Consider the following 20,987-nt stretch of genomic DNA (forward strand, 5'->3'; position numbering starts at 1 on the left):
CTCACTGGGTGTCTCCGGCACGGGGATGTTTTCTTGCACTTGGGCCTTTTGGAGTGAGACACGAAACAAAATATTTATGCACTGGAGCTGCACAAACATACATGGATCTCCCACTTTCCGCTCCCCCCCCCCCCCCAAGGCTGTCCTCTGAGCCGCTCCGGGACCTTGTGGAAATTCTTCCCCTCATGTGTTTTCAATTATGACCTCCCCTCCCGACTCCGGGCCTTCCAGGCTGCGTGGTCAGGCTGGTGTTCCCTCCTGGAGGGACAGCTCCTCCCGAAAGCCCAGGAGGCCACGTGCAAAGCTTTCTCCTCAGCTGTTGGCCTCACATCAAAGCACAAAATCCATATTTCAAGACTCCAATTCCGCTCTATTAGAGGTGTTTGGTGGAGGGTCAGTCTGTTTTAGAACAGACCTGTCTGAGAATGTGTTTGCATATACTTCGGCCCTGACAATGAAAGGCCCAGCCTGCTGGCACAGTGACGCCTCTGCCGAAGAGAAGCGTCTTACGTTCCGCCTTCAGAGCAGCAGAAGGGTTTTTGATGCCGATCACGCGGTTGGGAGACCAGTAGGAATGAACCAGAGGTAGGTGTGCCGGTTGGGAGCTTAGGCACGCGTGCGCGGGAGCTTGAACGTGGCAGACACACACGCGAAGCGGGCCAAGTGGGCTAGCGGACCGCGTGCGTTTTGTGGCTCCGGGGACAAGTGGGTTAACTCAGCCCCGTGAGAAGGCCAGCTACGAAGGTCTGCCCAGGAGTGGAATTTTCTCTGTAAGGAAACACCGATGAAAAGGTAATTAAAGCTCTAAAGCTTTGGGGGGAAGGGCACAGAGAAAAAGCGCAGTTTTCTTGATGTTGGCAATGCTCAGCTTTATTCCACACAGTTTCTAGAATATCCACCTCAGGAATTGGATTCGTGGGTCATAGATCGTCCCTCTCCTTACGTACTTCATCAGTGTTTTACCTTTTGTTACAAAAGCACATTCCTTTAAATTTGCCAGGTTAACTTTTTATTTTTTAGAGAAATCGTGAGCTGGGGAGAGAGAGGGAGAGAGAAAGGGAGGGGGAGAATCTCACAGGCTTCATGCTCTGTGCAGAGCCTGATGAGGGACTTGATCCCACGACCCCAGGATTATGACTTGAGCCAAAATTAAGGGTCAGACGCTCAACCGATAAAGCCACCCAGGCGCCCCTGGATTAACTTTTTAAATCTCTCTCAAAAATCAGAGCACAGAGTCACAACTCTCCCAAGGCCCCCGCATTTCGCCCCCAGGATCGGTGTTGAAATTCATCTCCATTTCGTTTCTCAGTCTGCCGTAGATCATAGTCACGAGCCCCCTCTGGGGCAAGAGTACGCATCCCTTCTTACTGACAAAACCTTGGCAACATCGTCCCATCTTCCTCACAGAAGCCTTGGCCACATAATGGGGGGACTTTGGTCGATGAGATGTTAACGGAAATGGCTCCTGCCCCTCTGAGCAGAAGTTTAAAGAATCTCCACGTCTCTCTTCTGCCAGGAGACCAGCTGTGACTCAGAGGGAGGCTGCACCATCAGCCCAGGGCCCCAAGGAGAGCAGAGCTGGCGCAGAGATGGGCGTGACCCGTGCGTAAGCAATAATCCTTGGGGTAAGTCACCGAAACTGACGGGTGGTTTCTTATCCCAGTGTAACTTAGCCGAAAATGACTGCTTCCGGGATCCTGTCATACACTTGTGAGTTTAATTTTCCACAAATGACATTTGCATCTCTCAAGCCCTATGGTTTCTGGCCTTACTCAGATTCTTAAAAATTCAGGAATAGAAACTAAATCTTCTCAAACGTCTTTTCAGCGTCTCTGGTAACCCTAATAAGGCGTATTTCCCTGAAGTCTGTCAATTTGGTGACTTGATTAGATCTTAAAGGATGGAACCATCCTTCTTAAAATAATCTCACTGGAGATTGCAGTGGACTGCTGGATTCTTCTTGCTGGTGCTTTGTGTCTTTGCTTCTTATTTTTTTTCTTTAATGAGATTAGTGACTTATCTTGTGTTTTAATTTTCCCAAAGAAGCAACATATGGCTTGTGTTCCGCCATTTGGAATTTATTTTGTGGCTTAACATACAAAATTATATATATATATATATATATATATATATATATATATATATATATATATATGAAATTTAATATATATAGCATAATATATATTATATAATGTATACATAATAGTTTTATGTATGGTTCTGTGTACCTAGTTTTCCAGAAGCACTTTGAAAGAAGGCATATTCCATATGTTTGAAGTATCCCAATTTGATATCAGTTTGATGACATTATTAACTGAGGTCTTCCAGGTACTTATTTTTTGCCGACTGGCTTTGATGTGGGTGAAAGGTGGTAACAAAGAGAGACCCCTTGTTACCATTCTCTAGATCTATTTTTCTTTGTATTTTCTGCAGTTCTTTTTGAAGTTGGATTCTATTTTTCAAATATTCATAAATTTCCATTAAACTTAGGTTTTCCTTCTGGGTAAGTCTGATGTCCACATTTCTACCCCCGCATGCTTGTGTTTTTGAATTTCTCCCCTTTGTAAATAAGGTGACTTGAAAAAATTATTTTGCTCGGTTATACACTTGACATTGTTCAAAACGAGTGTCCTGTCCTCCTCCCCTCTGTGTCTGTTTAAAGACACCTTTCTTGTGCCATCACCTGACTGGTTTGTGTAGACTGGCAGCACCTGTCCCCTGACCCCCCCCCCCCCCGCCCACTCATTTTAGTGTCTTATGTACTGTTCCAGAATTTCCTTGTGCCTCTTGAAGTGGGTGAGATTATAGACACATTTTTTTAAACTTTATTTTTGAGAGAGAACAAGAGCAGGGGAGGGGCAGAGGGAGAGAGGATCTGAAGCGGGTTCGGCACCGACAGCAGTGAGCCCGATGTGGGGCTCGAACTCACGAACCTTGAGATCAGGACCCACCCTGACGCTGGACGCTCCCCCAGCTGACCCACGCAGGTGCCCCTAGTCACGTTTTTCCACACAAGGGTTTCCCTTTCCCCATTTTTGCAACGTTGTCAGTAACGAATGAGACACGTCTTTACGTTTACTATATACCATTTATTGGATATAATATTCTTAACAAGAACTTTTTCTACGGAAATAGCAGGTTGTCACCTGTAGAGCCCCAGTATGAGAACTGTGTACAAAAGTAACAGACTGTAACATAAAAGGTATGTGAAAAAAGTTAGCAAACCGAAGCATTATAAATGGACGAAGCACTATGAAATTAATGGACTGGTTTGTTGAGAAGCGGTAACTTTGTACTGTGCCGAATAGCCTATAGCCACGAGTTAAAAAGACTTGGACTTAACGGTGTGCCACGGGCCTTCCTGACACCCTCCCAATCTGACCTAAGAGAAGGTCAGAGAACAATCTGCTCTGCCATCGCTTGTCCTGCTGGGACTGTTCGAGGGTTTTCTGTCTTTCTCATTTGATGCTTTTTTTTTCCCCATCACTGCCCTACTTAAGTACTTGCTTATAGGCCATGAACATAGATGTTTTTCGGTTTCCTTGTGAAACTAAAAAGATCACAAGGTATTTATTATTTTGCCTGGATTTGAACTGTGCTTCAACTGAGGACTGAATTATTTTATGGAAGGAGACCCACGGGGGGGGGGGGGGGGAGGGGGGAGGGGGGAGCCTAGAAGACATGTTTTTTTGCAGACGATGTGGAAGGTCAGGGTGGGTTCCAGAATATTCAACCTGAAAGAGCCGAATCCACTGAGCATTCCTTTCAGTGTGTGGTAAATCTCCTGGCTGTCACTGCCCACGATGGACTGCTATCGCGATTCTATACGCACTGTTTCTTCTCCTAGGTTTTCCTCACATGCAACACTCTTATGGCTGGACTGGCTGCTGTCGCTGCTGTCCCAAGAGTAAAGAGGGGATTTTCATCCACGTGGAGGTAGATTGCTTCTGGAAGCATCCTCAGTGCCCGGAACTGGTTCTTAGCCCGGGGCTTACCACTCTTTCTTAGAGTGTTACTCGTATCGCTATCAGAGGTTCCAAAGTAGGTTTTAAAGGGACAGATGTCAACAGGGACTGGAGAGGGTGCCCAGGGAATCGTGCCATCCTAGACAGACGGATGTTCTGTGGCACGATGTTGCCTGGAAGGGGGACTCTTGCTGGGTTCAGAGCTGGGGGCATAGCTGGTGGGCTTGTGCCGTGCTGACACTCTGGAGAAGGCTGAGCTCGTGGGGGTAGTGACACAGTGTCACGGTCCCCGCTTTGGGCGACCTAAAGTAGCTATGACCACAGCAATCTGTCACCTTGGAGGGTCCTCTGGAAAAGAGGCTTGCCTCTAAGTGATGAGAAGCAAACAGATGGCGTAGCCTCCTCTGCCTTGCGTCCAGATGTGTTCACGGGCCTGCTCCTGAGTCGTGGGGGGAGGAACTGTGGCAGCCTAGGGCCGGCCTCCGTGGGGTGGGGGGCGGGGGGCCATGAAACAATGGTACCTGCACTGTCCCCCGCCCGCCAGCCATAATGTATGAAGTCTGCAGCTTGAGAATCACGCCTGAGGGTCAGCAGCTGGCTGCGTGAGACTTCTGGGGAGGGTCGGTATGACGTTTATCTGGGTCACTTGTGGTTAGCTGGGGTCCTACCGATAGCAGTGAGGAGGGATCTCCGCCCTGGGCCGGCTGCTCCCAGAACACTGGAGAGGGAGCCCCGCCCCCCCAGCACACGTTTTACATGAAATCAGCCTCACGAGGAAAGTGTGCGGAGGGGTCAGCTTGCACGAGAAGGCTGCGGCCTCCTGCCCAGGCATCTCGTCCTTTCCGTTGTCAGGGTCTCATTGGCTCAGAATGCTAATTTAGTAAACATGAACGGAGAGACGGCAGGAGGGGGCCGGGGCCTTCTCAGCTGGCCCAGCACCAGGGGGGATCACAGGCTCCTAAGGACAGCTTGTCACTGATCAGAGCATGAGCTGCTTTTCTTTTAGGGGATGCATTGATGTGTTGTATTGATTTGCCAGAGAACAAGGGCCTATGGGTTCAAGCCTGAGAACTCATACTAAAGTTAAGAAGGCATAAAAATGTCCCCTCGGAGACCAGTCAGGAGTATTTATTCTCATGTAGTTTAATTTGTTGCTTTTGTGGTTTCTGTGACGTCATCCCACATGTGTAAGCTGGAAAAATTCACACTGGGAAGTATAACCTCCGTATGCATATTTTGACAATGGAAAATGTTATGCATTGTTTCTCTTGGTTGCTACCCATCTGATTCCATGTGTCAGGAAAACAAACTGTTACCAAAAAACTCAGGAGATAAACTCTTAAACAGAATGCCTGGAAGATTAGCCATCTATTTTCCAGTAAGTGGGGTCAGAGAACTACACGTATAATGAGACAGGGGAAGAAAAGTGACCACCCTCAGGGCCTACTTCGTGTCTAGACACGTTGAATTTCTCAGTGACAGCCTTATAAACTCAAATCAACTCTTATTCATGCCTATAAAACTTTAAAAACATATTAAAAAAATAGACTGGCACTGAAATAGAAATAGTGATTTTTGTTGCCATCATCTATAAGGCTATAAAAAGGGGGGGGGGTTCATCTTTCCCCCATCCCCGAAATACCTGGCTCTTTTCCTATGTTCTATTAAAATGGAAGTTATTGCTAAATATAATTCTGCATCTTGGGAATACTGTTCCTTTAACAATATCTGTATATTGTAAGGGGATGTTAGGTTTAAACAAGTATCCAGAAATAACGTGTATGGCTCTATAAAAGCAATTACTACTATAGAGATACAAATGTGTCATCAGCTGCAGCTCCTAAATGGCCATCGATGACATTGTGTAAGATCACAGCGTTAACCTTTTTTAATACCAGGCTATTCCTGGTTCTCTGAAATGGAAGCACAGGAATTACAGTTAAGGACAAAAAAAAAAAAAAAAAAAAAAAAAACCAAAACCCAAAAAACAAAATTCACACCCTCTTCCTCCCATAGGAGGAGGGGCTAAAATGACAGATCCAAGGGTTTGGGCATCTGTAAAGACAGTACCCACATAATGCACCATAAAAATTCTGTAAACTTTTCACTAGCATCGGGTTTGGCCTTGATACAATTACTAAGTGTAATATCAGTTACCGTAATTCTGTAGGTACTCATCAGCAGTAACATTTTCTAACATGGCTTTACCTTTTTCAGAAATTAATAATTGTATGATACAGATGCATGCTGTAGGAGTTGGAATGTTTTAGCGCTGGGCTCCCTTTTGTGTTTGTGACATGGCTTTAGTTAGTTTATCCGCGATCGTGATTACCATGTTGCCTAGATACGGTGGGGGAACACGGGGAGAGTTCACTGCAGTCTTGTTTTCTGGAAGGCAAACTGATTCTTGGTATATTTGGTCTCTCTGCTTCAAGGCCTGGAAAAACCGTTGAAATGACCCCAGTTGAAGTCTTCATCACAAAACACTCAGAGTGAATTACAGGACTGTTGTCAGTTGCCTTCCAGTGTCAAAACGAGTCACATATGACCCCACTAGAAGACAGAGGCATAATGGCATTTTACCTTGTCTGAGTATTTTTGTCATTTTCATGCCATTAGACGCAGGCAGCTTCAAGATCGTGTGGAGAAATGGCTCCCCAGTCAGACATTTGAAGAGTAAAAGGTTAAAGGGGACGCGGCCCTAGAATGCATTTCATGAATATTTAGGATTAGGAAATTGATTTCCTCATCACATTCTGTGCCGCTCAACAGGTAGGTTGCAAGTGTTTATACTAAAAATATCTTTTCGAGATTCCTGCGGCCAAGCTGGGAAAATAGAATGCCCCCCTAAATAACTTACGAGTAACTTAGGATTCTTTGTCCTAGACGAACGGCGGACGCAGGCTGCCTCATGGCATCCATTCGGTTGTAGTTTTTGCAGGCATACGGAGTCTGCCCAATTTTTAATAAGTTTGAACCTTGCAATAAAAGATTTTTATCTACAGGATTGATTCGCTAGATCTCGTTACTGGTTCACAGCTGAAAATAGTTATGGCCCCATGGAAAGCCTCATCCATCCGTCTGAACACAGAATCACTGTATTACAGTTGAGAAGACAAGGTGGTAATTTGCTCAGCGCCAAACCGTACAGGGAGAGATTCAGGTTGGTGGTGCCTGGGCAGGAGCCTCCTTGTAGAAACGCCACCTTTCCCCATCTAGATAAGACGCGGAGGCCAGCACTGTGCGGAGGGCAGTGTTTCTGCAAAGCCACCGTCTTTGCCTGCTCTCCAAATGTGCTCACGGCTGGTGAGCTCGCTCACGGTCAAGTTTCTGCCTGGCCTCCTGTGTTCCAGGCTCTGTCCTGGGGCGGCCACACCTTAAAATTCCTTCCTGCAACTCAGGTTCTCTTCCAAGCTTCCTGGCCCCAAGCCAGATCCTTCCCTGCTCTCCTGGAAGTTCAAGGTGTAGCCGCTGGTGGGCGGGGCCAGGGTCTCCCCGACAGCCACACCCAGCCTGGACTCGAAGCCCTTGGCTCTAGCTCGAGATCAGGGGTTCCAGAGAATCACTCAGCATTCATTCTACCTGGGGTCTCCTGGGCTGTGTCTGTGCCATAACCACAGCCACGCGTGGCTGGGGAACGGTTCTTCGATAAAGCCTCGATCGGAAAGTGAACCTCCTGTCCAGAAGCCCATAAAGCATGATATTTCAAGTTCACTAAACTACTGAAAGCACACAAGCCTTCCTTCCGTGGAAAAAACTCAGTGATGGTAAAAATGCCTCCCACAGCGCACTGCACTGTAACAAGCATTTGGCATAAATTAATAATTTACAAGTACCTGAGCAAGTATACAGAGCACCATAGCACAGCACAGCACCGACGGCAGTAGCTCGAAGTTCTCAAAATAATGGTGTTTTAAACATTAAAAAAAAAAAAAAAATTCTAAAAGTTGGTACAAAAACACAGAACTCCCAACTGGAGTTGAAAGATAGTGCAAACTTCTGTCTTCACTGTTGAAAAAAGATGGCGACTTGCTTCTCACTTCGCGTAGGCAGCGTGGGTAGGTCTGGGCACTTGACGTGGGTGTTTCGGAGCGGGTCTGCAGCGAGGGAAGACGAAACGAGAGGGTGGGTGGAGACCTTGGAAATGGCCTTTGTGGGTGTACAGATGTCTGCAGTTGGGTGTCTTTTCCTGCCCTTCGCTGAGCCTTTGGGAGCAGACCTCCCCCAACCCCTTCCCTCCCAAAGAGGGCTGCAGGTCACATCCGGGACCTTGCTCAGGGCTGCTGGTGGTTTATGCCAGCTGGCCACCTAGGGCAGCCCTCACCGAAGCCATCCCTCCTCTCTGCCAGCAAACTCTAGAACAGTGCGCGTTCAAGAAGAATGGGAGTGACCTATGTAATGGAAAGTTTTCCAGTAATCACACGAAAAAAGTAAAAAGTAAATGAAACAACGGGGCGCCTGGGTGGCTCAGTCGGTTAAGCGTCTGTGTCTCGGTTTCGGTTCAGGTCACGATCTCAGGGTTTCGTGAGTTCGAGCCCCGCATTAGGCTCTGAGCTGTATTAGGCTCTGTGCGGACAGCTCAGAGCCTACTTGGGATTCTGTCTCTCTCCCTCCCACTCTCTGCCCCTCCCCCACACATGCTGTCTGTCTCTCTCTCGGAAAAAAAAAAAAAGTAGATGAAACAAATTTGAGCAATGAATTTCATTTAACTCCATACGTTCACAGTTGCAGTATTTTGATAGGAAAAGGGACGCAGCACGAAGTCGTCCCCATCCCGTGTCTGCCTGTGGGGACCTGACTGGCCTGTGCATTTCCAGGGAGCAAAGCCGGGCATGAGGGATCCCTCCCAGATGAATGTGCAGGACATTCTTCTTCAAGAGCAAGACCAAGATGGGCTTGCCCTGGGCTCAGCGACTGGCAGAGGTGACGGTGGGCCACTGCCGGATGGCCTTTACAAAGAGAGCCCTCCACTCGTCGTGTCCACGTAAAGCCGTGCTTTTCCCTTTTGAGCAAGTAACTTCAAGATGAGCACACGAAACCACAGCCAAATAACTAGGATGGTCTGCAGTCTTTCCGTATTTCTGCCCTCGAGAATTACACCACTGTTCTACCCCCTTTGACCAGAGTTATCTTGGGGATTTATTAGGCAGCTCTCTGAGGCCAACCATTTTTCCCAAGAGTGGTAATGACATCACGAACGTCTTCCCCTTTCGAGACACTGAATTATTGAGCCCAGAGCCTGGCCAACACACGACCTTTGGTTCTTTTGAGCTCATATAGCAAGCTTCCTGCCAAGGCGGGGCAGTGTATGTCCAAGGAGTGTTTTGGCTGTGGGTTCGATCTACCCACTGCAGGGAAAGAGGTCGGGGGGGGGGGGGGGCGGCCCATGTGTAGCCTTTGTCTCTTCCCACGAGCACGGAGGAGCTGCCTGGTCGCCACCCTGCATGGCGTTTCCACTGTCCAGAAACAGCTGCACATAACCTCCAGAGCACAGTAAAACGTAAGAAAAAAATTGTGAGCATTTATTACATTTGTTTTCATCTAACTTCTATCATGAGAAGTTATGCATAGCTATTTAAAAATAGGGGCTCGGTTTAACACCCAGCTCGCAAAATTCCTGGAAATTGATTAGCTCTCAAAAAGCAGTGTGGGTCTGCCCCGGCCCACAGCCCCTTCAACCCCCCTGGGTCAGGAGGCTGCCTTCCCGTCCTCTGGGACAGGGTGAGAGGCGGCCACAGCTGGGGTTTCGTTAGCTGTGTGGAGAAGCTCCCCCTGGGTACCACGTCTTCGGGAGCTAACGCCTCACGCCCTCCTTATTCACCTGGGCCCCTCCAAGCTCACCTCCTTTCTCGGGACCGCAGGGGTCGGGCAGAGTTTGTGCGGGTTGAAGACTGCGTTGGAGGCGTGCTCAGCCTTCGTGGGATCATGCCACTTGGAAGCCACTAATGTGCATCCCTTTGGGGGACACTGCCTGGCCCCTATCCGGTTCCACTTGATCTTGGTTTAATCTCTTAGGGACACTGGGGCCCTTGCTAGAAGCCACATGGGGATCCTGGGGAGTAGAAGCTCATGACGGCCTCCGGGTAACGCTCCTATCTACCTTTGCATCGGTTTTATGCTGTTCCCAGGTACCAGAGGTAGAGACAGCCCGGCCTACGCCATCAGACCCAGGTCCTGACGGGGCGGAAAGCACCGGGGGGTGTGGGTGCCCCACACGGTTGTGGGGAGAAAGAGGCCCGGCTGTTACACCAACCTGAGCGGCACCAGGCAGAGCCCAGACTCCGGCTGCCCCAGGGCCCTGGCGGAGGGGCTGGTGAACCGGGAGGTCTTACTCAAAGGATCTGCAGGCAGAGGCTTCTGAGGAGGGTTTGGCTTCCGAGTTCCCTGCAATAAACCACAGAATTATGATCATATGATCACCCGTCTCCATGAACTGGGACACGACCTTGACTTCAGAAGTGGGAAACAGAGCATGTAAGCAGGTGCTAGGCCACACAGTTCTCACGTCCAGAATACACTTTCTGAACACCTTCTCTCCCTGTACAAGTTGTTGATTTGTGTTAATCTCCTTGCCAACATCTGCTCTGACATTTCAAAGGTTTAGCCACAGCATCGCATAGTTGCACACACTCAAATGAGGTCTTCGGATGGCACACCAGTCACAGGCCTCGGGGGTGCCGTTGACACTGGCGTTTCTGGGCCAGTGCTACCCGCAGGATGTAAGCTTTCCTGTGTCCTTAAGCTTCCTTTCGATCTGTAAAGGCCTAAAATCAGAGATTGGTGAAAAATCTCGTTTAATGCCATTTATTTAAATTTCCCAGAATCTTGTAACAGAACTCCTTCAACTCTGGATGAAGTCGCCAACTTTTCGTCTGTCACTATGGGGTCCGAATAGCAAATGTTGATCCAGATTGCTGAACGAAATGCACTGAAATTCTACCAAAATCCTTAGTTCAAAGAATCACAAGCTCACATGGGAAGGGATGCTGAGAAGGAAAATCTAAGACCAAGTGTTTTGAGGGACAAGTGTAACTCTACAAGGAAGAGAACAGAAAGGTGTCACATTGATCAGAGCCTAGCGAGGGAGCCAGCAATAGAAGAGCGAGCATGAACTTGGGCATTACATTGGGTTTTATTCAGAGACCGATGCTTTGGGACTGTGTCGGCCACTTGCCAACTCGAAACCTATCTCAGAGCATCGTCATGTAGACTAAAAAAAAAAAAAATGCAGGGCACCTGGGTGGCTCAATTGGCTAAGTGTCTGACTTTGGTTCAAGGTCATGATCTTCCAATGCATGAGTTTGAGCCCTGTGTCGGGCTCTGTGCTGACAGCTTGAAGCCTGGAGCCTGCTTCAAAGTCTGTGTCTCCCTTTCTCTCTCCGTTCCTTCCCTGCTTGTGCTCTCTCTCAAAAATACACATTAAAAATTTTTTTAACATAATGCCTAGGAAGCTCCCAGAACATAATTATTAATAACATAATAATGAGCCTTCCCTCAGGCCACAAATTTTAAAATGCTTAAGGGAAATAATCAGAGAAACAAACAGTAAAACCAAGGGTTTTCAGGGGACTCTTTCCCTGGTTACCCTGAGGAAAGGGGGGACAGAGGGATACCTGGGGTGGGAAGTCATTTTAGGTGTTGACAGTTCCCTCCCCTTGGCCCATGGTGGACACAGGTGCCGAGACACCTTCTTCTCTGGTGTTGGTGGCCTAGAAGCAGTCACAAATGCACCGAAAGCTTACAGGAACCTTTGCTAGTACCCAAGGGAGATGGGACATCCTAATAAGCAGATGATCTACCTTACTGTCCTATGCCACCCTTCCAAGACCACTCCAGATGATTTAAAAACCCTCGACTTGAATTTCTCACAGCACCCATCCCATTAAAATGACGTTTCCTCAGCACACGGAGCTCAGTTGAATGCAAACGTATCAACAGCATGTAGCCCATCTTTGTAAGCGAAGGTAGCAACCCCAGAAGCGTGTGTGGAATCACAGCCGTATGGAAAATACGCCAAGTTGAAACGACGGGCAATGGGCCCGGGACCAAGGGAAAGATTTAAAAGTGCCATTTCTCTACCAGCTCACGTGAAAAGAAACAAACTAAAGCAAATTCCTTGACTAGGCATAAAGACCGTCTAACGTGCCTGAGAACTGGGGCACTGGAGCCAGGCTGGTGGTTTATTTGGCCAGGCTCTGCAAACGCAGGTGTTACTTAGCCTCTGGAAGTTGCGCAGAGGGGATGCTAAGAGTGTCTTCCTCCTGACATTGATGTGAGGAGTGGGAGACGCTACCTAGAAAGCAATTAGCACAGGTGCTACTGCTATAGCCTAGCTATTACCGATGGAGTCAATTTACCATCGAAAGGTACAGTCATCCTACCGCCAAACTTTGGGTAATGAACTATGGGAATAACGCAAGCCCCGCTTCCTGTAAGATGGCAGAAAACCACGGGCAAGATATTAGTGTGTGACGTACAAGTGAATGCACACACCTATAAAACGGAAAGGCTCTGAGGTTTAAAGGATTCATTCCTAAGTGATACTAGTTTTGCTGCAAAGAATGAATGAGTTATCTGGTCTTGGTAATAAAGATAACGTCGGGTTTTTACAGCAGAGCTGGAGAAAAAGTGAGATCCATGTTCTAATGCATCGTAATGCATTTGGCTCTATCATGGAAACTTAGGACATAATTAGATTGGCCATTCATCCTGGTTTGTTTGGGACATTCGCAATTTACATTCATGGCCTTAATTATTAATCGCAACTCTCAGGTCCTGGTTTAGAGGATAAATTGGTTGGTCGCCATAGTGACCAAAGCCCCAACAGTGGAAATGCTGATTGAAATGTTGATCAAACCCTGGGGTCCGCGAGGCTGCAGTCCGCTCTGAAATCGGTCCCGCTCACAGATGCTGTCTAGGTGAGATGCCCACTTGTTACCAGGGCCAAACTGGCACAGGGCAACAGTGAAGTCAGTGCAAGATGAAGGCAGCCTCCCTTTTTAAGGTATCGGAATATCTCTAACAGTTGGGGGGAGGCATTAGCTGCACAGGCTGGGACCGTGGAGCGAGGGGTAGAATTCCCATGCTGCCTTTTAGGCATTGCTCTTCATGCTGCCTTTACCTGAGCCTAGGTTTTCCAGAAAAGTCCAGTCTGGCCACGAAGCATCATCAGAATGGAGTGGAGAAAGGACTCCAGGCCAGGTTGTACACACTCAGTAAACATTAGGTTTACTAATTGTCTACTAATGTAAACAATAGGCCCCATAGACCTATTCTCATGTCATTTTTAGAACTTCATTTTTAAAAATATTTTAATGTTTATTTATTTATTTTGAGAGAAAGAGAGCGCAGTGAGCGTGAGCATGCAAGCAGGGGAGGGGAAGAAAGAGAGGGGGAGAGAGAAACCCAAGCAGGCTCCGTGCTGTTAGTGTGGAGCCTGATGCAGGGCTCGGACACACAAACTGTGAGATCGTGACCTGATCCGAAATCAAGAGCTGGATGCTTAACCAACTGAGCCACCCTGGCGCTCCAGGCCTATTTTCCTTTTAAACAAAATCAGGAATTCAGACCCCCATTTCCCTCCCTTTTCAACTTCCAGATACTGGAGGAAAATCGAGATATGCCATAAAGTAGAATCGTCTCATCTCTCCATGTTTGCTCGTGTGTTAGCAGCAGCTACACAGTTCCAAGTTTTTAGAGGGTTGAGAACAAATTTTTTTTTTAATTTTTTTTTTTTTGAACGTTTATTTATTTTTGGGACAGAGAGAGACAGAGCATGAACGGGGGAGGGGCAGAGAGAGAGGGAGACACAGAATCGGAAACAGGCTCCAGGCTCTGAGCCATCAGTCCAGAGCCTGACGCGGGGCTCGAACTCACGGACCGCGAGATCGTGACCTGGCTGAAGTCGGACGCTTAACCGACTGCGCCACCCAGGCGCCCCGAGAACAAATTTTTAAATCCAACGGGAGCCCTCTGCCTTGACCATCATCATAAAGAATTCTCAACTGTTATCAACCTCCGCGTAAGCGAGACTAAATGCATCCTGCATATCCAGAGACCTCTCCACAGGAAGGTCAGATGTTATCACAGGAAGATGCGAGAGACGCCCCTGATGCTGACACCGGGCCAGGGGCAGCGTCAACCCCACCATCCATACTCGGGCTCTCCGGCTCTGTGAGGAATATGCTTCAAGATGACTCCAAGGATAGCCGGTTCTCAGGAAAATGTGCAATACCTTTTCTTTCTTCGGAAAAAGCAGGGGTCTTGACAAATCTGCTTTCAACACTTACACCTGTCTGTAAGGTGACCCTTCTTTCTGAAGCTACCTGAGAACAGTGAAGTAAAGGCACATAGAGGGGCAATACTCCATCTCCGAGGAAACCTTACAACCCCAAACAAATACATATGAAAAGGGTGCCAAGTGTCCAGCAGCCTAGGGTGAGCAAAGGCCAAGAGAAAGGAGAGCATGGCCCCCGTGGCCAACCTGATGGAGCATTGAGAAGAAAACCATCTCCCCCTTGCTTGGGACAGGCGTGGGGAGGAAGCAGATACCGCAAAGTGTCCAGGGTGAATACGCAGCAGTGTAGACAGGCCCAGCCATCGGTGCAAGCCTGCAGCAGGGCCGGGGCCCGCAGAGTCTATGCTGGAAGCAGGGAAGGCCAGACCGCCGTCATCCCGCAAAACCCTGAGCAGTGGCCTAGACTTCCCCTCAGTTGTCCTGCGACTGGTTTTCCAGGAAGAACTCCCCACCTTTCAGGAGTTTGGACACACTAGGAAAAGGAAGACAAGCTAAGTACCCACCCTGCCAAAATGTATCTGCACAGAAATGAAAAGGGAGGTGGTGAAACTCCAAAGAAAAGGGGAAGAGAAAAATAAAACAATGAAACCCAAGGATGAAGATAGTACTGAGCAAAGGGCTGTGAAGGTCCTGAGGGAAATGAAGAAAAGTTCGAGGGGGTTCAACAGTAAAATGCAGACCATAGCAAAGGCTACACAGCATATATATAAATGGTGTCACTTAAGGGATCTGAGTAGAGATAGAAAAAAAATACCTAGATTTTGTAAAAACCTTTCTGAAAGAAAGAGTGTCAAATCTATGGATTAGAAGGGCACACCATTTCCCTGGGGGAATTGAATCAGACTCTTCAATATTAAGACACAACCTATTGAAGTTACTGGACAGCCCGGTACAAAATCATATCACTTAAAAGGGCAGAAAAAAGCCAGCTTCTGATTTCTCCAGGGAAGACTGAAGAAGCCCATGTGTAAGAGTTTGGGAAAAACTAAGTGTGATCCATTAATTTTATATGCAAACTATTGCTGAAAAATGAAAGCAACAGTCAAATGTCTTTGAGCATTTGAGCAAAGCTTGAGCAAAGCTTCTGAGAATACACTTTTCTAGAGCTCTTGTAGAAGGATGTACAACAGACTGGACACCAGCTAGCCAGGAAAGGAATGGATAGGTGGCACAAAAGATCATCACTGAGCATTGGATCCTTTCAGTGTAGACCTGAGTCTAACAAAATCGTGGCAATTATGGGTACAGAACAGAATGTCACAAACCAGGATAATGGAGACACTATAGAACTAACCACAGTTGGGAACTGAGTCTCCCATTTCTGGTAACATGGCAGGCTGGTTATTTTGACCTATTCTCTCTCTAAAACCACTGAAGTTGTTGGATGAAATATATTTAATTTTTTTTCTTTAAAGCAACAAAGAGCTACAAGATAGTAAGATATCAGCAGGGCAGCATCTAACTGGAAGCAGCAGCTAGTAGTGGTAAGTATCAGACAGATGCTGAGAAGGCATCTGCCAAGTTAGGAAAACCTAAGTTTTGATTTTGATACCCTTTTACGGTGAGGGATGCAGGAGTCAAAGGTCAGCACCAGCCCAAGTTTAATAGGAAACTATTCCCTTCCCAACCTTTCCACTCTAAAGCCAGGCTCTGCAAAGACTCTACCTCAGGTAAGAATGTTGGAAGGGATATTGCTTATCCCTAGGAGACTGTAAGGAGGGTTCCCTTGGTGCTAGGCAGATCAATGTAGGAAAATAAACCTCTAACCACAAATTGCGCTTGAGGACCCGAAGCTGAAATCACATTACCTGGGTGGTCACTAAGTCCCCAGCCATTTAAAGGGACCTCAAACTGAGAATGCCTCCAGGGCACCAGGCAGAGGCAAAATACATCCTCTCCAGGGGGTCACACCTTCATCCTAGATCTCAAAGAACTCTCAGAGAGTTTTCTAGATAATTTTCCAGAAAAATGAGCAGCTCATAGTAAAAAATTACCATGCATGTGAAGAAGCAAGGAATTGTAAAGGAAACCCCAGGAGTGACACACTCAGAGACTTCAGATTTTGGAGTTATTGGAACAAATTTTCTATGTTTAAGGAAATGAAAAACAAGCCTGAATATATGAATAAAGAAAATTTCTAGAAACAAAAATGTAAAATATAATTGTACCAAAGATAATAAAATACCTAGGAATAAACTTTACCAAGGAGGTAAAAGACTTGTACTCTGAAGACTATAAAACACTGATGAAAGAAACTGAAGATGACACAAACAAATGGAAAGGTATACCATGCTCATGGATTGGGAAGAATACTGTTTATAAAAATTTTTTTCTCTTTATTTATTTTTGAGAGAGAGAGGCAGAGTGTGAGCAGGGGAGGAGCAGAGAGAGGGAGACACAGAATCCAAAGCAGGCTCCAGGCCCTGAGCTGTCAGCACAGAGCCTGACGTGGGGCTCAAACCCACGAACTGCGAGATCATGGCCTGAGCCAAAGTCGGATGCTCAACCGACTGAGCCACCCAGCCGCCCCAAATTAATACTGTTAAAATGCCCATACTACCCCAAACAATCTGCAGATTCAATGCAATTCCTATAAAATTATCAATAGCATTTTTCACAAACTAGAATAAATAATACTAAACTTTGTATGGAACCACAAAAGACCCTGAATAGCCAAAGCAACCTTGAGAAAGAAGAACAAACCTGGGGGTGCCACAATCCAAGATTTTAAGATATACTACATCAAGCTGTAATAATTAAAACCGTGTGGTACTGGTACGAAAATGGACACATTGATCAATGGTATAGAACAGAGAACTCAGAAATAAACCCATGCCTATCTGGCCTATCTATTGACAAAGGAAGCCAGAATAATCAATGGGGAAATGAGTCTCTCTAATAAATGGTGCTGGGAAAACTGGACCACTTTCTTATACTATACACAAAAATAAACTAAAAATGGGTCATAGACCTAAATGTGAGACCTGAGATCATAAAACTCCTAGAAGAGAACAAAGGCAGTAATCTTTCTGACACTGGTCTTAGCAATATTTTTCTAGATATGTCTTCTCAGGCAAGGGAAGCAAAAGTCAACTATTGGGACTACACTCAAATAAAAAGTTTTTGCACAGCAAAGGAAACCATCAACAAAATGAAAAGGCAACTTACTGAGTGGGGGAAGATATTTGCAAAAGACATATCCAATAAGGAGTTAATATCCAAAACATATAAAGAACTTACACAACTCAAAACCAAAAAAACCTACTAAAACTCGGGCAGAGGACTTATAGACATTTTCCTAAGGAAGACATACAGATGATGAACAGACACATGAAAAGATGCTCAATAGCACTGATCACCAGGAAAATGCAAATCAAAACCACAGTGAAAAAAAACCCACGATGAGATACCACTGCACATGTCAGAATGACTAGTATCCAAAAGATAAGCAATAACAAGCGTTGGTGAGGATGTGGAGAAAAAGGAATCCTCCTGGACTACTGGTGGGAATGTAAATTGGTGCAGCCACTCTGGAACAGTATGGAGGTTTCTCAAGACATTAAAAATAGAAACACCATACAAGGGGTGCCTGGGTGGCTCATTCGGTTAAGCATCTGACTCTTGGTTCTGGCTCAGGTCATGATCTCATGGTTCGTGGGATTGAGCCCCACATCAGGCTCTGTCCTGAGAGCGCAGAGCCTGCTTGGGATTCTCTCTCTGCCCCTCCCCTGCTCATGCTCTTTCTCTCAAAATAAATAAACTTAAAAAAACCCCATATGATTCAGTAATTCTACTACTGGGTATTTATTTACCCCCCAAACACTAATTTGTAAAGATATATTCACGCCTATGTTTATTGCAGCATTATTTACAATAGCCAAGATAGGGAAGCAACTCTGTGTTCATTGACAGATGAATGGATAAAGAAAATATGGTATACGTGTACAATGGAATATTACTCAGCCATAAAAGAAGAATGAGATCCTGCCATTTGCAGCAACATGGATGGACCTAGAGGGTATGATGCTAAGTGAGATAAGAGAGAGAAAGACATACGCCCTGTGATTTCACTTGTAGAATCTAAATGTGGAATCTAAAAAACAAATGACCAAAATATGCAGAAACAGATCCATGAGTACAGAGAACAAAACTGGTGGTTGCCAGTGGGGGGAGGTGGGAAGGGGGATGGGCAAAAATGGGTAAAGGGGAGCGGGAGGTACAGGCTTCCAGTTACCGAATGAATGAATCATGTGGATGAAGGGCACCACACAGGGACTACGGTCAGTGGTGTAATGGCAGCGTATGGTGACAGATGGGGGCGGCACTAATGAACGTAGCCTAACACAGAGAGTTGTCAAATCACTCTGTGTGCGCCCGAAACTGACGTAACATTCTGTCAACTCTACTTCAATGAAAAAGTTAAACACAGTTGAATGTAAGTACAAATTGTGCGAAGCTAACGGTACCGTTTTACCCTTTGTGTAAATCAAAAAACATGGCATCCTATATGTTCATTGGATATCCAGGTATGTAAAATACCTAAAAGGTTCTATAAAAAATCAAGACCAACCTACAAAAGTGGTTGCATCTGAGGCAGTCATGGTGACTTTGTACTGCTTTGTTTTTACTTTTTTTAACAAAAGGAAACGGTATGCATGTCATACCTGAGACTTAAGTAGGCGCATGCATAGAAAAATGTAGCGATGACAATGGTTGTTTCTACGTACTATAAACGTGGGTGACTCCTAGATTATTTTCACTTTTCTGTATTTTAGACATCTTGAAAATTAATGGCAACAAAAAGAAAAATACGTTCAGCCTCTGGGCCAAAGTAAAAAACGAAAAGCAGAAGGCGTAGGTTATGTGAAAAATGCAAATATTGAGAATGGTACAAATCAGAACCGATGAGCACAGGTAAAAATGCAGTGTTTGGAGGGAAATCCCTAGAATTCTGTGCTTATGTGACAGCGTACGAATAAAATAAACAATAAAGTACGAATAGGAAGGGAGTAAGGGTCTAAAGAGTTAGAGAAATAAACCTAAAGAAAGAGGGAAATGATCGAGATAAATGGAGAAAATAATACATTTGAAAAATGGCTAGCTATCATTTCGCAAAGACGTATTACACAGGCGCACCAATAATATTAGCTCTTTTCATGTAACGATCCCAGAGCCCAGGGATGCAGGTGTGCTCTCTAGCGTGTGCTGGGGAGCAGGAGGGAGCGCACTACCACGGCCTTGCGAAGGCACACTGGCCTCGGGAAAGGACGAAGCAGCGAACACATGGGGACGAGGGTAACTCGGGTGGCCCTCTGAAAAACGGGAGTTGGGTTCCTACTTCAGTTTATACACCAAAATCAGGGGCAAATGGATCAAATGTTTCAGTGAGGAAAAAAAAAAAAAAAAAAGATCACGAAAGAAGAAGAAAGAGACAAAAATGTATTCTTTGGGAGGACACGCCTTTCTGAACGTGACCGTAAGAGATGGCAGAGGAGACGAAAAGACAGTTGACGAAAAAGGAAAGTAAACACAAATGGATCTTAAACCAGCAAAAAGAGGCCCGGTCTCATTTATGGGGAGAGAACCGTGGATAGCATTTATTGTTGTTGTTTTTTTTTCACCTATCATTTTGGCAAAGAGAAGCAAAATCTCTGAACACCGCGTTGGTGGGGACTTGGGGAGTAGAAATCAGCGTGACTCCTTTCGAGACTGGTCCACCTCTCAGGTCACAGGGCCTTTGAACAGCAATCATGTTCCTCAGATGTCACCCCACAGACATCCTTGCTCACCGGGCCCCAGGTCCCGGGGCAAGAGCGTGCCTCTTTGATGCAGCAAATGACTGGAAACAACCCATGTGGACCTTAGCACAGGTTAAATAACTGAAGGGAGGGCTCCACAACGAAATTCGAGGTAGCCACTGAAAAGAATGAGGCGGACCCCCGTGTCATTGCCCGGGAACAGGTGAGTGGAGGGAAGGCCAGGCGATGCCACCATTTGAGTTCCAAACAAGAGTCTGCAATAAAACAAGACTGACAGCAAGCTGGCAGGTGCTGAGGGTGGCTGCCGGGCAGACAAGGTTTCTCTGCCCTCTTTTCTCCCATCTTGCGTGTGTGAAAATTTCCGAATTTTCAATAATCCCTCTCTGCAGAGAGAGACAAAGTGGCAGTGAAGCTTTCCTCTGGATCCGGAGTTGTCTAGTAACAACGACTGCTTCTGAGAAAAGAAGCCTGGAGGCAGAGGTGGGAAGGAGACCAAGAGTTTTCCGAGTAACCCTTTGTACTGTTGGAATTTGTAATAATGGCTACACATTACCTATTAACAAATGCAAAGGGTAAAACAGACATCCGTTGTTTTTTTTTTTTTTTTTTCAGTATAGCTCACGCGCTTATGGGAACAGAAATGAGTGGGGAACAAACATCCCTTAGAATACTGTTACCGTGTGAATGGCTTCCCTCTCAAGTTATTTCTCTCCAGAGCGAAATGGGTGCTTCTGCGTGCAAGAGATGCTTTGAAAGACATCCGATGGGTTTGTCGCGCGAAGAATTGGCGTGTGATACGAAACCAAAGAAATTTCAGTTAAGATTTCTGGAAGTACTGGGCGGGTGGTGGCAGGGGAGAGGTGAGCAGGAGTCCGAGACCTTGGTAGCTCCATTTTAGACTCGCGGGAGGAAGGGACTCAAAGTTTTATTAAGTCATGACTCGTGGAGGATGGCAGGCCCATGGGA

General features: G+C 46.3%; 1 protein-coding gene and 1 long non-coding RNA gene across 2 annotated transcripts in view; one reads left to right on the forward strand and one right to left on the reverse strand.

Moving 5' to 3' along the window:
* The first annotated feature begins 2,150 nt into the window (after positions 1-2,150).
* LOC147576227 (uncharacterized) lies at positions 2,151-8,616 on the forward strand. The gene is made up of 2 exons (XR_015241920.1): positions 2,151-3,936; positions 6,585-8,616. It is a non-coding gene; the product is annotated as an uncharacterized LOC147576227 (long non-coding RNA).
* The window catches only part of ADAM12 (ADAM metallopeptidase domain 12), a 353,237-nt gene continuing 337,333 nt past the window's right edge, over positions 5,084-20,987 (reverse strand). Inside the window, exons 22-23 of the mRNA XM_086681149.1 lie at positions 10,219-10,349; positions 5,084-8,062 (exon numbers count right to left, since the gene is read on the reverse strand). Of these exons, the coding sequence (XP_086537275.1) occupies positions 8,002-8,062; positions 10,219-10,349 (192 nt within the window). The 3' untranslated portion in view covers positions 5,084-8,001. The remainder of the gene's footprint in view (positions 8,063-10,218; positions 10,350-20,987) is intronic.

Source organism: Puma concolor, chromosome D2 (genome assembly GCF_028749965.1).
Source record: "Puma concolor isolate L17-30 chromosome D2, mPumCon1.1.hap2, whole genome shotgun sequence".
NCBI classification, from domain to species: Eukaryota; Metazoa; Chordata; class Mammalia; order Carnivora; family Felidae; genus Puma; species Puma concolor.